This window comes from Orcinus orca, chromosome 2 (genome assembly GCF_937001465.1).
Source record: "Orcinus orca chromosome 2, mOrcOrc1.1, whole genome shotgun sequence".
Classification (NCBI taxonomy): Eukaryota; Metazoa; Chordata; class Mammalia; order Artiodactyla; family Delphinidae; genus Orcinus; species Orcinus orca.
In genome coordinates, this window is record NC_064560.1 from 199,733,453 (window position 1) to 199,748,802 (window position 15,350).

At 41.0% G+C, this 15,350-nt stretch overlaps 1 protein-coding gene across 17 annotated transcripts in view; it reads left to right on the forward strand.

The window, feature by feature from the left end:
* MARK3 (microtubule affinity regulating kinase 3) overlaps nucleotides 1-15,350 on the forward strand; it is a 108,099-nt gene that overhangs the window by 70,185 nt on the left and 22,564 nt on the right. For 12 of the 17 annotated variants that reach the window (XM_033420876.2, XM_033420892.2, XM_033420906.2 and 9 more), the window contains 7 exons: nucleotides 3,003-3,073; nucleotides 7,167-7,223; nucleotides 9,774-10,010; nucleotides 10,170-10,289; nucleotides 10,521-10,620; nucleotides 10,938-11,050; nucleotides 11,635-11,788. In XM_033420876.2, coding sequence (XP_033276767.1) covers nucleotides 3,003-3,073; nucleotides 7,167-7,223; nucleotides 9,774-10,010; nucleotides 10,170-10,289; nucleotides 10,521-10,620; nucleotides 10,938-11,050; nucleotides 11,635-11,788 — 852 coding nt within the window. Of the gene's footprint in view, nucleotides 1-1,379; nucleotides 1,752-3,002; nucleotides 3,074-7,166; nucleotides 7,224-9,773; nucleotides 10,011-10,169; nucleotides 10,290-10,520; nucleotides 10,621-10,937; nucleotides 11,051-11,634; nucleotides 11,789-15,350 lie in introns of those variants that run through there. The other 5 variants (XM_033420899.2, XM_033420940.2, XM_033420950.2 and 2 more) reach the window with 2 other exon arrangements.

Below are 15,350 nucleotides of genomic sequence, written 5' to 3' on the forward strand. Positions count from 1 at the left end.
GGTACCAGGTCCTAGAGATTGCTCTGTGTAGGAGAAGTCAGAAACATCTGAGAAGTGTCCATCCAGGATGAGGATGGACTCCAGAAAAGACAGACATGGAGTCGATCCAGCCAGTGCCTGTCATTGGCAGTGTGACCTCATAAGTTACATGTCTCTGAGCTTCTTACTGGGCATGGGAGCACAGCCCTCCTTTGAGGGCTCGGTGCCGTCGCTCAGCATTATAACAGCACTGATTGGTGGTGGTGGTGGTTTATTGGCTTGGGCCATTTGTTTTAATCAGCTCAACAAAGCACCATCTCCAGGGCAGCTGTTTTATTGTTGATAAGTTTGCCATTTTGAACAACAAACGTTTCATTAAATTGGCTACCTAGGGACTTCCCTGGTGGTCCAGTGGGTAAGACTCCGTGCTCCCAATGCAGGGGGCCCAGGTTCCATCCCTGGTCGGGGAACTAGATCCCACATGCATGCCGCAGCTGAGAGTTCACATGCCACAACTAAGAGTCTGCATGCCACAACCAAGAAGCCCGCATGCCGCAACTAAGACCCTACGCAGCCTAAATAAATAAATAAATTTTTTAAAAAAATGGTTACCTACTCCTCCCCAGCCTCGTATTTTTCAATTTGGTACAATCATGGAATTTTAGAATTGGAAGGAATCTTAGAAGTCATCCAGGGCAATTGCCTAATTTTTACAGATGAACCTAAAGCTCTGAATGGTTTTTCTATGCCAGTGGTTTCATCACTGGTTATAGTGGCAGGACCTGAACTAAAACCAACGGCTTTCTGAACTGTCCTGTCCAGTGTCCTTTCATCAGCCACATGGGCCGTGACCTGGGCAGGGAGAGCCACTGTTTGCAATTTTTTCTCCTAATAAATAATAGCCTTAAGAGGTTTTCAATTCAGCTGCTTAATCTGAGTGTTAATGCATTTTTAATAAGGGGAAAAATAAGAGATCTGGGTTGTATTTCTGGTTTATAACTTAGTGACTGTGAGTGTATGGTTCCAAAATCTCTTAACAGGTTTATATTGCATTTGAATTTTAAAATATCTTCAAATTATACTGACAGACTTTGACTTTATCTGTGTGACTCTACAACTACTGGGTTTAATCCATTACGTTTTTCTAAAAAGTCAAAACTGTTCCATATGTTATGCACGCATCTTTGTTTTCACTTTTTAACCACTTGTTTTGATATAGTATATTATTCTGCAAATAGAAAGGTCATTCTCATAGAAAATACTGACATTTTACTGAGCTGACATTTAATTTTATAATTCATCACAGTTAAATGAATTGTGTAGTGTAAATTAACAATAGGTAATTCCTTTTAAAAGATCATTAGGCAGTCAGTGATAACTTGAAAATATTTATACCCATTTATTATTTTAAAATTTATTCAAAGTTAGGGCTAAAAGTTTAAGTCAGAGATATTAATGTACAGTTCAGAATAACCTTTTCCTCAACAATATTTAAGTCCTGAAACTAAGCGTTTTTTAAGTATCAAAATATTTTAGTTAACTGTTGTCACTAAGCTGATGGAAATATTTTTTATTTGTATGAAGTAAATGTGATTTTTTTTCCCAAACACATTTTATATCCAGTTTGCTAAATTAGTACTCTTTGTTGATTTCAGAGGTGTTTCTTTACTCCAAATTGATAAGCAATTGGCAGTACTGATAGGTTCCTTGAAATGTCACTTCTCTTCCCTGAGGAATTAATACTGTGTAAACTACCACCTAGGCGTCCACCAGTGAGTTCTATTGGCTTTTCCTTTGCACTGTGTCCTGAATCTCCGCACTTGTCAGCACCACTGCCATTTCCCACTCTAGGCCCGGCCACCCTCTCTCTTGTCCTGAATATTGCGCTCGTCCCAGTCGGTTTCCCGGTCCCTTCCTCAGCCCTAACCCTCTTCTCCCTCTAGCAGCCAGAAGCCAGTCATTTCATATTCTCCTCTGCTTCTCCTCTCACTTAGAACAGCACCCACAGGACTCTTCTTGTTCTCGCTTCTCCTATCATCTCTGTGCTCGTTCACTACCTCCCTTTTCCCTTGTTCACGCTTCTCCAGCCTCGTGGCCTCCTTGCTCTTGTCTCTGTCTAGAATCTTTCTCCCAGATAACTAGTGTCCACTCCCTCACAGTAGTCAGCACAATGCTTACACACACAAACACACTTCCTGTTTCTTTCCCCTGACTTTTCTCCACAGTACTTTTTATCATCTTCTATACTGTATATTCATTTGTTTATTATCTGTCTACCCCCTCCTAGAGTGTAAACTCCATGAGGAAAAGGACTTTGCTTTGTTCACTGCTATGTTTCCCCAGAGCCTAGAACGGTTCTCAGCAGTTAGTAGACACTCAATAATTATTTGTTGAATGAATGAATGAGTATATTCAGGAAATGCTTTTTTGTCATGGTCCTATAGTGAAGACATCTTTTAACACAAATCACTTAACCATTTTAACTTTCACTTTTCATTGCCAAGTTTTTATTAAAGCATACTGGAAACATAACCTTTAAAATAAAAGTTTTATAATTTAAACATGAGAATTTAATGTTAAGGCTTATCTTTAGCTTAAAAGATTTTATCTATAAACTTTGCCTATTGTTAAGGCTAAGTTAGTTCAGATTCCACATATTTCTGTTTATCTTCATACCTATATTTTAAAAATTAAAATTAGAGCGGGCTTCCCTGGTGGCGCAGTGGTTGAGAGTCCGCCTGCCGATGCAGGGGACACGGGTTCATGCCCCGGTCTGGGAAGATCCCACATGCCGTGGAGCGGCTGGGCCCGTGAGCTGTGGTTGCTGAGCCTGCGCGTCCGGAGCCTGTGCTCCGCAGCAGGAGAGGCCACAACAGTGAGAGGTCTGCGTACCGCAAAATAAATAAATAAAATTTAAAAAATTAAAAATTAGAGCATCGCTAAAAGTGAAACATTTTCAGTTTATGGGAAAGTTAATGCTCAGAAGTAGGACTTCTGCTTACTTTTATTTCTCTCAATTATAGGTGAAGTGTTTGACTATTTGGTTGCACATGGAAGAATGAAGGAAAAAGAAGCAAGAGCTAAATTTAGACAGGTATGGATTGCTGCACCTTTAATTTATTGATTTAATATGTTTTCTTGCTTAAACCCTAAAGCAAACAAGTGTTTGTCTCTATAAATGTCATAAGGCCCATAGAATGGATCAGGGTTTGGCCATTCAGTTCAACACAACAAAAATTTATTAAGTGCTTTCATGCCTAAGGCACTGTGCTAGAGGCAACCATGGGTTCTAGTTCTAGCTTTGTAATTGAAATTTTAGTCCCACTCTTGTGGGTTTTTTTAGTCCCACTCTTAGCCTTAGTTTTTTGACAGTTGAGCCTTAAAAAACAAGAGCCTTGCAAACACTTGAGATTGCATTAAAGAAAACCATCCCCAAGTTTTAGCAAGAAGTGGCACAATCCCAAAATTCATTATTAGTTTTGTCTTATATAAGCCAAAACCAAACAGAACTTAACCTGTGAATTAATGGCTTACCTTTTTGCTTGCTTTACCACATGGCCTTAAAGAGACACTCATTTTAATAAATAGGTTTTAAGCATAAAGGTGACTTAACTCTCTAATAACAATTACTATTTATTGATTGATCATTACCTGCTAAATATTGGGATAAGTGTTTTACCTACATTAATGTAAATCTTGGAGCAGCCTTGTGAGTAAAGAGTATTATGCCCATTTGCTAAAGATAAGGAAACTGAGGCACAGGAAGACTAAATAATTTGCCCAAAATTTGATGACTGGCAAGTAGGAAACCTACCACTGAGTCAGAGACAGGTCTAAAATTCTTAATCATTATGATGTGGTCTTACTTAGATTAGGAATCAGCAAACTCTTTCTGTAAAGTGCCAGATAGTAAATATTTTAGGCTTTGTAGGCCATACAGTCTGTTGCAGCTATTTAACTCTGCTGTAGTAGCACAGAAGCAGCTTAGACAATATGTGAATAAATACACTCATATGATTGTGTCCCAATGATACTTTATTTGCAAAAACAAGTGGTGGGCCAGATTGAGCCTACAGACCATAATTTACCCACCCCTGATTTAGATAAAGGAAGGAGCAGGTACTTTATTTCTTCTAAATTAACGCTGTCCTCCCATAGTTTTAAGTTCTGTATTTAAATGGCAGTATAGCCTCATTTCTCTCAGAACCTTTAAATGTTTGTTTTATTAACATTTAAGGTTGTTAAGGTAGAAGTACAGATAGGAGTCTTTAAGGGTTTCACAGTATTTAGAAAGGCAAGTTTAACCAATTTTCAAGATTTCTCTTAACAGTTGCCTCTTTTGATTTGCTTAGTCTAGTGTTTACAGTTAAGGACTTACAAATAAATTTCTTAACTTTTGCTGTTGCTTAAATTTAATTTGATTTAAAAGTACCAATGGTACTTTGAATTAAAGCCTGTTAAATATCAAAGTTGAAATTGACTTTGGCCATCATTTAAATTCTCTGATCCTCAGTTTTTCTAGCTATAAAAAGAGGAAATTATACTTGATTAATTCTGAAATCCTTTCCAGTTCTGATATCATTTTATCGTGTGGTCTACGGAAGGAAGCTCAAATTTCTCTTTATCACAAAACAAGTCTGTTTGGCCCTTTCCATAACTGTACTCTTAATTTTTATAAATTGGCCACCTAAAAGTCAAGATTTTTTTGCTTCATAAAACTGAAATTCCTTCCCACTCGGATGAAGCTATCTGACTTGCAAATGTTTATGCAAATATGATTTATTGACTGTGAGGAAAAGGCCCTTGCCAGCCGGCAGCAGCAGGTTTGAGCCTGGACTTTCTCCAGGGAAGCAGTTCAGTGCTTAGACCTGTCCTCTCTTCTTCCATCTCCGCCCATCCCCGAGGTGGGGGTCTGACTTGTGAGGGATACTTGGACATTTATCACACATCTTCTTAATTTCCTGCAGAAATTCTGAAGCATTATTTGAGGGACCTGTTAGTTGGTCCAGGAAAGAGAGTTTATGTACTTGTACAATTGCTGGCTTGATTTACAGTGCTTACAATTAATGTAATCTTTTCTCCTGCCATAGTATTTCCTTAAGTCTACTTACTAAACCTGGAAGGATCAGGCATATTGGTGCTTCCACTTTTCTCTGTTTCTAATTGCCATGCCTTCCAAAAGTTTATGTCGTTATTTGATGAAATAAAAAGTTTTCCTATTTATTACAAAGAGAAAGGTATGCCACACACAAGAGTACACTATGCTTGATCTGTTTTCTGTCAAAAATAGGCCCTTCTTTCCATATTCATCAGCAGATGGCTTTCCCTCTTCCAATTTCCTTCCCCACTCTCATCCTTGTTACTGTTTATGCTGTTTTAATTTATGCTGGCTGAGCTCTCATTCTTTTCAAAGAGAGAGAAGAGATTCCTGGCTCCGTCTTCTTTCCTCAGCTCTTTCTGGGTGGGTTGCTGGTCTTGCTGCCTCTGTTCTTTCATGTGTTGCTGGAAGTGAATTAGGCGTGCATTCTTATTTCACCTGGGAAACATCTGGGTTGTCAGCCTTCTTTGGAAATAACTGCTTTTACCTTAAAAGCAGAAAGCAAAAAAGCAATAATTGAAAGTTGAGTACTTTCAGGTTATTGTGGCATCAGGTTAGCTTTGAGCTGTTTGGAGGTAAAAGAAGAGAAATTCTCTTTGAGAAAGGGTAGGACATTGTCAAATCTGGTTCGGAAGCAGAATTTGAAAATAACCTATGAGAGAAATCTCAATATGGGGGCTGGGTTGGGGGGAACAGGGAAAATTTGATCAGGCAGAAGTAAGATAAAATTTACCTATGTCCTTCCTAGGCAATAAACCTGTTACTTTGAGGGAAACAAATCTATCGCTATTTCACTTCCCCAATTTTCATGCTGACAATATAGAACGGCGTAATTGTTAACAGATGCTCTTAAAACTGATATTTTGGCATTGGAATTTGTGTACCTTTAGTTGATTATGAGTGGGCTGGTCTTCTGCATATGCACTTCATAAAGTATGAAGCTGCTTAGTGAAGCCTTGATTTTGGCATCATTCCCACCCTAACCCCAGCCCAGCTTATCCTTGCTGCTTATTCTGAACCAAAATGGCAACCAATAGAACAGCCCTCTCTGAGTTTTTGTGTCCAGTGCAGTTACATGCATGTTGCTTACAACAAAGTTGATGATGATTTGGAGAAACAAGCAGTATTTTCATTATAACACCAGTTTTGTAGATGTGTAATCATATATATTTAAATACACATATGTAATACCAAAGTAGAGACTAGAGGCGAATGCACCAGAATAACAGATGTCATCTCTATTTGCTGGTTATAAAAGCAAACTCTTGTATGTACTTTTCTGTATTTCCTAAAGTTTTTATAATAAGGATATAAAAGTTTTATAATTAGACAAGGAGACTTAAAAATTGCTAGTAAGTGTGAAATTTCAGTAGAGCAGTTACTTAACAGTGCCAATCAGGGAATTCCCTGGCAGTCCAGTGTTTGGGACTCTGCACTTTCACTGCCGAGGGCCCAGATTCAGTCCCTGCTTGGGGAACTAAGATCCCACAAGCTGCACAGCGCAGCCAAAAAAATAATAATAACAGCGCTAATCCCAGGAGTAATCAAAAGTTGACTAAATGAAAGCATATCATTTGCTGAGAGTAGGAGGGATTCTTACTGATAAAGCACATAATAGTTTCCATAGTTTGTAGTTCACATACACTACAACATTCATCCTTCCATTTTAAGGAAGAGGAAACTGGTCCTCAGAGAAGTGAAGTCATTTTTGCTGTTCTTGAACCTGCATTAGCCAAAAGGAAGAGAGTGTTGTAGGGACTGGCTGGGGAGAACCAACCTGGATAAACACCCAGCGCGGATAGTCCGTAACTGCCGGCTTGGTTTTGAGTTGACAACGTGGGCATGCAGAAGTTGCACCAGAGCCTTCTGATTCGGGGCAGGGCTCAAGAAGAGACTTTCTAGTTAAAATTAGAAAGAACAGAAGAACAGCCTCACTTAGCTCTTCTTGCACTCACTCTCAATCTCTCCAAATTGAAAAGTCCAAAGCATGAGAAAATTATATTTAGAGATCCACACAGACATTGAAGTGAGTGCTCACTGAGTAGTCTGCACCAGCGATGACTAATAACCTTGCATCTCTCCTGTCCAGATAGTGTCTGCAGTCCAGTACTGCCACCAAAAGCGGATTGTCCACAGAGACCTCAAGGTGAGTCATAATGCCCTTACTATTGTACACTTTCCTTGTGTGTGCTCAGTTCTCCCAGTGCTCATGACACAAAGGAGGCATAGATTAGACTGTGTTATTAAATTAAAAAAAAAAATCCTAAGATATATTTTACATTTCAGTTAAGGCAGCTCATAGTTGGTCTCTGGAGAAAAATCATCCTACCACCAAACAGATGGGGGCCTCCAGAAATGCACGCTCTCACCTGGACAGTGTCCTCAGTGCTGCCTGGCATCCTTTTCTGTTTTTCTAGTCAGCATTCTCTCCTGTTAACAGCAGCGTTATTTAAATGAGACCTACTTCACGGTTCTCCACCTCTGCCCACACTCCTGGCATAGGGTAAGGTTTCCTATTTCACAGAGAAAATAGAAACACCAGGCAGAGACTCCTTTCCCAGCTGCACCTGCATCCACCCTTAACCTTTCAGGATTTCCCTCTTGTTACAGGACAGCGGGGTGCCTCTGCTGTCCCTCCCTCTGTGTTCTGGGTCCTGTGTCCCTCCAGGGGGTGCTTCCCTCTGTTTCCTCCCATCTCTCCCTTCTTCATCTGCCCTCTCTCTCTCTGCTGGTGTGTCACTAGCAGCATGTATAAAAACATGCTCAAGTTTATACCCTCTTTTACCAAAAAACCTCCCCACCCCGATTCCCCTTCCTGGTACACCCTTTTTTTCCTCTTCACCTTCACAGCTGTATTTCTCTAAACATTGTTTAGATTCTCTCTTAACTTGATATTCACTTATTCTCTCCCCTCACATAACTGTTATCAGTTTGCTTGTTCTCTGTTCACCCACCCTTGCTGCATTCACATCCACTCCAGTAGCTGCAGTGGCCACCTATATGTTGATGACCCCCAGATCCATTCCTGCAGCCAGAGCTCTCTTCTAGGATTTAGTGTCCAGCTGACAAAAGGACACCTTCACGTCAGCATCCCTCAGGTAGCTCGGGTTCAGCAAGTTCAACACCTAAACTCTTCCTTCCTAAACTTGAATTTTTATTTCTCATTGTGGTGACTGTCCTTCAGGTGCCTCTCTCTCCTTTACTCTGCCGTCCACTCAGACCCCAGGTCTTTTTGCTGCTGTTTCCTGAGTATCACTTGAGCTCACTCTTTTCTGTCCCCACTCACACTCTCCTAGTCCAGACCACCAGCATATCTCGTACCTGATTACTACACTAGCCTCTTGCCTGGTCTTCCCTGCTTCCAATTTTGCCTCTTTCTTCCATGTCTGTTTCCTACATTGTAACCAGAATGGTCCTTTAAAAACACAAATAAGATTGTCATTTCCCGGGCTTCCCTGGTGGCTCAGTGGTTGAGAGTCCGCCTGCCGATGTAGGGGATGCGGGTTCATGCCCCGGTCCAGGAAGATGCCACATGCCGCGGAGCGGCTGGGCCCGTGAGCCATGGCCGCTGAGCCTGCGCGTCCGGAGCCTGTGCTCCGCGACGGGAGAGGCCACAACAGTGAGAGGCCCACGGATTGTCGTTTCCCGCTTGAATGACTTTTTCAGTGGCTTCCTGTTGCCCTTAGGTTACAAACCCAAACTTCTTGACTACAAGTCACTTGGCTGGCCCTCTGTAATTCAGACATGGCCACATCCCCAGCTGTGTCTCTCTGCATCTCTCTACCACACACTGCCTTTCAGTTTCTTGAGGAAAACGTGTTCTGTCTCAGCAGGGTTTTCACACTGTTTATTCTGCTTGAAATGCCTCCGGTTAACACACCCACTACTGTCAACTAATCTTCCAGGCAGTGGTTTTAGTTTCACCCCCTCTAGGAAGCCGTACCATACCTTTCAGTGCTGGGCCCATGACTCCCCACTTCTCTGTCACAGCAGTTAGGGCCAAGAGTGTAGCTGCTTATTTTTCTAAATTGTCAGCTTTTTGAGGGCAGGACCCTGTCTGTCTATATATCCAGACACTAATATAACACCTGGTGTGTAATTGCCACGTGGTAAATGTTTGTTGAAACAAGTGGAAAAGACTGTGATCTCTATCTTGAATGAAGTTTTGGATGCTCCCTCCTCAGTGATAGCCGTTATGCAGCTTACTTAGCAGTGTTTATGAAATGTGGCTCTCCACCTAAAGCAAGTATCTATTTTTTAAAAGCCCCTTATTCTTAAAAAGCTCTTTAAAGATTTTATTGATCATGGACATTTGCTGCATAATTAGTGCTAGAATCAGTCTTTACAGTCGGGCCTCCATATCCCCGGGTTCTGCATCTGTGGCTAAGGAGGGCTGGCTGTACTATACTGTTTTGTATGATGATGGATTATGGTATCCACAGGGGGTCCTAGAACCAGTCCCCTAAGAAGACTGAGGGATGACTACACCTCATATCTGTTACTGGTTATTAATGCTGAAAAATGAGGAATTCTGATTTAGCTCCTATTTTTTTTCTCTAGAAAGAATGTTTTCTTATTCATTAGGATATATTAACTTTACATCATTACAAAAAGCTTTTGTGAAATGCCTGATTCTATCACAGTTCTGATTATATTTTGGTTAAATTTCATTTTTGTCTTGGTGTTTTCCCTCTAGGCTGAAAATCTATTGTTAGATGCTGATATGAACATTAAAATAGCTGACTTTGGTTTTAGCAATGAATTTACTGTTGGCAGTAAACTGGATACGTTTTGTGGCAGTCCTCCGTATGCAGCCCCAGAGCTCTTCCAGGGCAAGAAATACGACGGGCCGGAAGTGGACGTGTGGAGCCTCGGCGTCATTCTTTACACTCTAGTCAGCGGGTCACTCCCCTTTGATGGACAGAACCTAAAGGTATAAGAAGTGGTTGCATCCACGTTCTTCAGAAAGCTAAAAGGATTTTATAAAATGATAAGAGTTAATGTGTTAATGTTGTTTCAGTGGGGTTCTTTGAGTTCTTTTTTAACCTAAAAGTTGACTCACTAGTTTTCTTTCCTCTCTGCCTCCCCAAAGGAACTGAGAGAGAGAGTATTAAGAGGGAAATACAGAATCCCTTTCTACATGTCCACAGACTGTGAAAACCTTCTCAAACGTTTCCTGGTGCTAAATCCAATAAAACGAGGCACTCTAGAGGTAATCTCATAAGTGGAAATAAGGAACAACTTTGGAGCGTCTTTAAAGTATTTTTAGAACTTTGCTTGGTTTGTATGACGTATTGAATACTATCCTGGGGTAACATTGAGACATTTTTTAAAAGTTACCCTTTGAGCCATAATCGATGAAATGTTGAAAATAAACTTTCCTAAGTATTGTGATTATCAGAATGTTTCATTTTATGCTGCTAATGAACAGTTCACCTTTCAGCAAATCATGAAGGACAGGTGGATCAATGCAGGGCATGAGGAAGATGAACTAAAACCATTTGTTGAACCAGAACTGGACATCTCAGACCAGAAAAGAATAGGTAATTATTCTGTGCCTGCATGTTGGTGTGTGTACAAGTAGCATATTTCTGTTTTGATTCATATGTGTATGCCTAAAATGGGGATAATGGGAAGTTAAGTATAAGTTACATGAATCAGCTTATATGTTTTGTCATATTTAGGAACTTATCTGCAATTTCCTGTAATAGCACTCAGTAACTCAGAAATAAGCCAACTGCCCGTTTATGTTAGAAAATGTGTGATCTTTTGGGTCAAATAAAGGAAATTATTTTACCCTGTAACATAATGATTTCTTAACCAAACGAAACACATAAACTATATTATACCCTTCTTTTAGATATTATGGTGGGAATGGGATATTCACAAGACGAAATTCAAGAATCTCTTAGTAAGATGAAATATGATGAAATCACAGCTACATACTTGTTGTTGGGGAGAAAATCTTCAGAGGTAAGAATAATCAGATAAAAACCTACAATATCCTTTTTGTGAATTATTAGCTCATGTAAACTTAGTTTTTTTTAGTGTGTATAACATTTGATAATATTTTTAAATTTACCTTTAAATAACTAATCTAAGTCCTATGACTATTATGAGATGCTGTTTTAACTTTAAGATAACCTTTAATAATTTGGCTTCCATTAGGTTAACCTATAGTCATTAGTAGTTTTTAAATAATGTAAAGTATCAGATGAAATAAATAGACCGTTTTAAGTTTTTTGAAAAAGCCTGGAAAGAAGAACATAAATATTTATCCTTGTGTGAGTTTTTCCAGCAGTCAGAAAAATACTTTTGCCTGAGTTTAGGGTTGTCTTTTTTTTTTTTTTTTTTCTTTTTTTTTTTTTTTTTTTTGCGGTACGCGGGCCTCTCACTGTTGTGGCCTCTCCCATTGCGGTAGGGTTGTCATTTTTGTACACTGATTCTTCTCTCTCAGTGAACTACTTATGAGAGGTTTGTGTATTGTAAGTTTAGTTTCATAATAAACCATTTGGGCTCGTGTTGTGGTTTGCTCTGTTTTTCTCATTTTCTCTTAGCTGGATGCTAGTGATTCCAGTTCTAGCAGCAATCTTTCACTTGCTAAGGTTAGGCCAAGCAGTGACCTCAACAACAGTACTGGCCAGTCTCCTCACCACAAAGTCCAGAGAAGTGTTTCTTCAAGCCAGAAGCAGAGGCGGTACAGTGACCACGGTAAGTTTTGGACCATTCCAGTGTGTTCTCTCAGTCTCCCGTTAACCAAGAGGCTTCCTAACACTGGGAAGCATCCTTTTGCTTATGGACTACTGGGGTTGGATTTGCTTGCTTTCCCTTCTTGACATGTCTTTCAAAGCAGTCCTGCAGGTTCTGGCATATTTATCTCAAGGCTCTGATCTCCTTGGTACACTCAGTAAGCTTTTTTTTTTTTTTTTTTTTTTTAATTTATTTATGGCTGCGTTGGGTCTTCGTTGTTGCACGCGGGCTTTGTCTAGTTGCATTGAGTAGGGGCTGCTCTTCGTTGCGGTGCACGGGCTTCTCATTGCAGTGGCTTCTCTTTGTTGCGGAGCACGGGCTCTAGGAGCACAAGCTTCTGTAGTTGTGGCTCGCAGGCTGTAGGGCACAGGCTCAGTAGTTATGGCGCACGGGTTTAGTTGCTCTGCAGCATGTGGGATCTTTCCGGACCAGGGATGGAAACCATGTCCCCTGCATTGGCAGGCGGATTCTTAACCACTGTGCCACCGGGGAAGTCCCTCAGTAGGCTTTTATTGGGTAAGGCCTGGCTGGGTAGAAGCCTGAGCCACATGTGACTGTTGAGCACTTGAACTGTGGAAACGATTTTCAGTTTTGTCTCAGTTAAATTTATAAAGCCCTGTGCAGCCAGTGGCTACCACATGGGACAGCACAGCCCTGGAAAATGTATAGTATCCCAGTTTTGCCTTAATTGGTTTAAATTTTTGACATGTGTCTTTCTCAGCCACACTCTAGCTGTTGTTGTGTCTAACCACCCTCACTCTTAAAAGTTTTCACCATAGAAGTGAATATTTCATGAGACTTAAGACTCTAAAGGATATGCTTACCAAACTTGACAGTTATTCTACCTTCAAGCCAGCCCCATTTGTTGGAATCCAGAGACTCTAGTAGGTGTGTGTTTATTCACATATTATTATTTCCTCTAATTCCAGCATGCAGGAACCGAATTTATGTTGGCCTGGTCTTAACTTTTAAAAATACATCCTCACATGGAACACCCGTTCATCGCTTTGTTCAGTTCATTTCCCTTCTCTGGACTTTGTCCACCTCCGTTCTTTCACCTTGAGATGTGGCACTTAGAATTGCACAGAGTATTCCAGGTGTCTGTAGCTTTGGTTTTGTACCAAAAGTGATGACACTTTGGTTTCCATTTCTCTCCCTGCTGCTGCTGCCTCTCTATATAGTTTGGGCCAAAGCAGCACATTGTACTGACACTGTCAGTAAACTGTCTATATGTCTGCTATTTTCTAGGGTGTAACTGAGAGCTCAGAACCTGTCTGATGCCAGGATTTGTGCAGGTGGCATTTGTAAACCAAGTGTTGATCTGGGTCTCTGTCTCTCGTGTTCATACTAGTTGCTTACAAGGAGGGGTTTTCTGTGTACTGCAGAGCAATTAGCAAAATGCCTACGTGTTGCTCTAAATCAACCAGTTTAAAGGAAATTGTTCCTAGATCCTGGAAGAAACCTGGTGGTGGAGTTTTCTCATGTCCCTTTCCCCAGCTCAGAAAATTTTAGAGCTAAAAAGAGGTCACCAAACCCCCATATTAGCAATAAGGAAATAGGGCAAGAGAGCTCACCAGGTCTTCTGAGGTTAAATAGAAGTGGGAACGCCTGAGACAGACCCAGGATTCCTGGCCCCTGGTCCTATGGCTGTGTCCACTAACCCGCCCATTACCTCTTATAGTAGTGCTTTTATAATAATAATCATCCTTCTTTCTTGGAGCCTCTGATATTAAAAAGAAGTTCACAAAAGAACATTTCCAGATATTCTGTATATAGAAAATCACTGACCCAATTCCACATTCTTTGGGGATGAAGATAGTGGTCAGCAAAAAAAAAAGATTTGATTATGCCTCTGGCACTGTTCATTTAAGTGCTGAAAATGAGATAGGTTCCAAATAATGAAATCTAGTAAAGCACATCCACTTGGTACCAAGTGAAGGCAGGCAAGCCTGTAGACAGACCAACTCTTAGCTTGCCCTCCCACCCCATCTCATCTCTCCTCTTGTTCCCTCCCTCTGGATGCCAATGATTTATATCTGCCTGCTTCTGTAAAATCATAACTTAATTTTTTATTTGTGTTTCTTAATTTCGGTCCCATGTATGAACCCCCCTGTATGTATGTACATTTTTTTCTAGGAAGGGTGATCTTCATCAGATTTTCAAGGGGTTCTTTTATTTAAAAAAAGAAAAAGAAAAGAAAGTGAAGAATCACTGTTCTGTTAACCAGTCACTGGTATTGGGGAGGTTGGTAGTGATCAGGAAAAAAAATAAATTTGCATCCATTTCTCACATCTTATACAAGGTTGGATTCCAATTGGAATAAAGGTGTAAATATAAAAAAAAGAAACTGGGACTTCCCTGGTGGTCCAGCAGTAAAGAATCTGCCTTCCAGTGCAGGGGACTCGGGTTTGATCCCTGGTCTGGGAACTAAGATCCCACATGCTGCAGGGCAACTAAGCCCGCATGCTACAACAACTGAGCCCACGTGCCTCAACAAGAGTGCGCTTGTGCCTGCGTGCCAACGTGCTCTGGAGCCCGCACGCCGCAACAAAAGATCCTGCATGCTGTAACGAAGATCCCACGAGCCACAACTAAGACCCAACGCAGCCTAAAATAAAATACAAAATATATAACTTAATTAATTAAATAAAAATTATTTTTTTTAAAATCATATTTTGGGGAATTCCCCGGCGGTCCAGTGGTTAATTAGGACTCTAGGCACTTTCACTGTCGTGGCCCGGGTTCACTCCCTGGTCAGGGAACTAAGATCCTGCAAGCTGTGCGGTGTGGCCCAAAAGTAAAAAAAGAAGAAAAATCACATTTTTGCGTGATATATCCACACTACGGAGCACTACTCAGCAATAAAAAGGAATAAATTGGGCTTCCCTGGTGGCGCAGTGGTTGAGAGTCCACCTGCCGATGCAGGGGACGCGGATTCGTGCCCCGGTCCAGGAGGGTCCCACATGCTGCGGAGTGGCTGGGCCCATGAGCCATGGCCGCTGAGCCTGCGCGTCCGGGAGCCTGTGCTCCGCAACGGGAGAGGCCACAGCAGTGAGAGGCCTGCGTACCGCAAAAAAAAAAAAAAAAAAGGAACAAATTATTGATAAATACAACAATTTGGATGGATCTTAAGGGAATTATGCTGAGTGGGGGGAGACAATCTCAAAAGGTTACATTGACTCCATTCACATAACATTCTTGAAATGACGGAATTACACAGATGAGAACAGATTGGCGGTTGCCAGGATTTAGGGAAGGGACTTGAGGTGGAAGATAGATGGCTGTGGCTGTGTTAGGGTCGCCCACAAGGTCCTTGAGATAGAACTGTTCTTCGTCTTGACTGGTGGTGATCCCGTGAATCTGCACATGTGATTAAAATGTGTAGAGCTGAATACACACGCACATAACACAGTGCAAGTAAAACAGGAGCAGTCTGAATGAATGAGGTCAGCGGCTTGTATCAATAGCTGTTCCATGCACAGTCTCAGATCCTAAAATGAAAAAAAATCTTTTAATTTTCTAA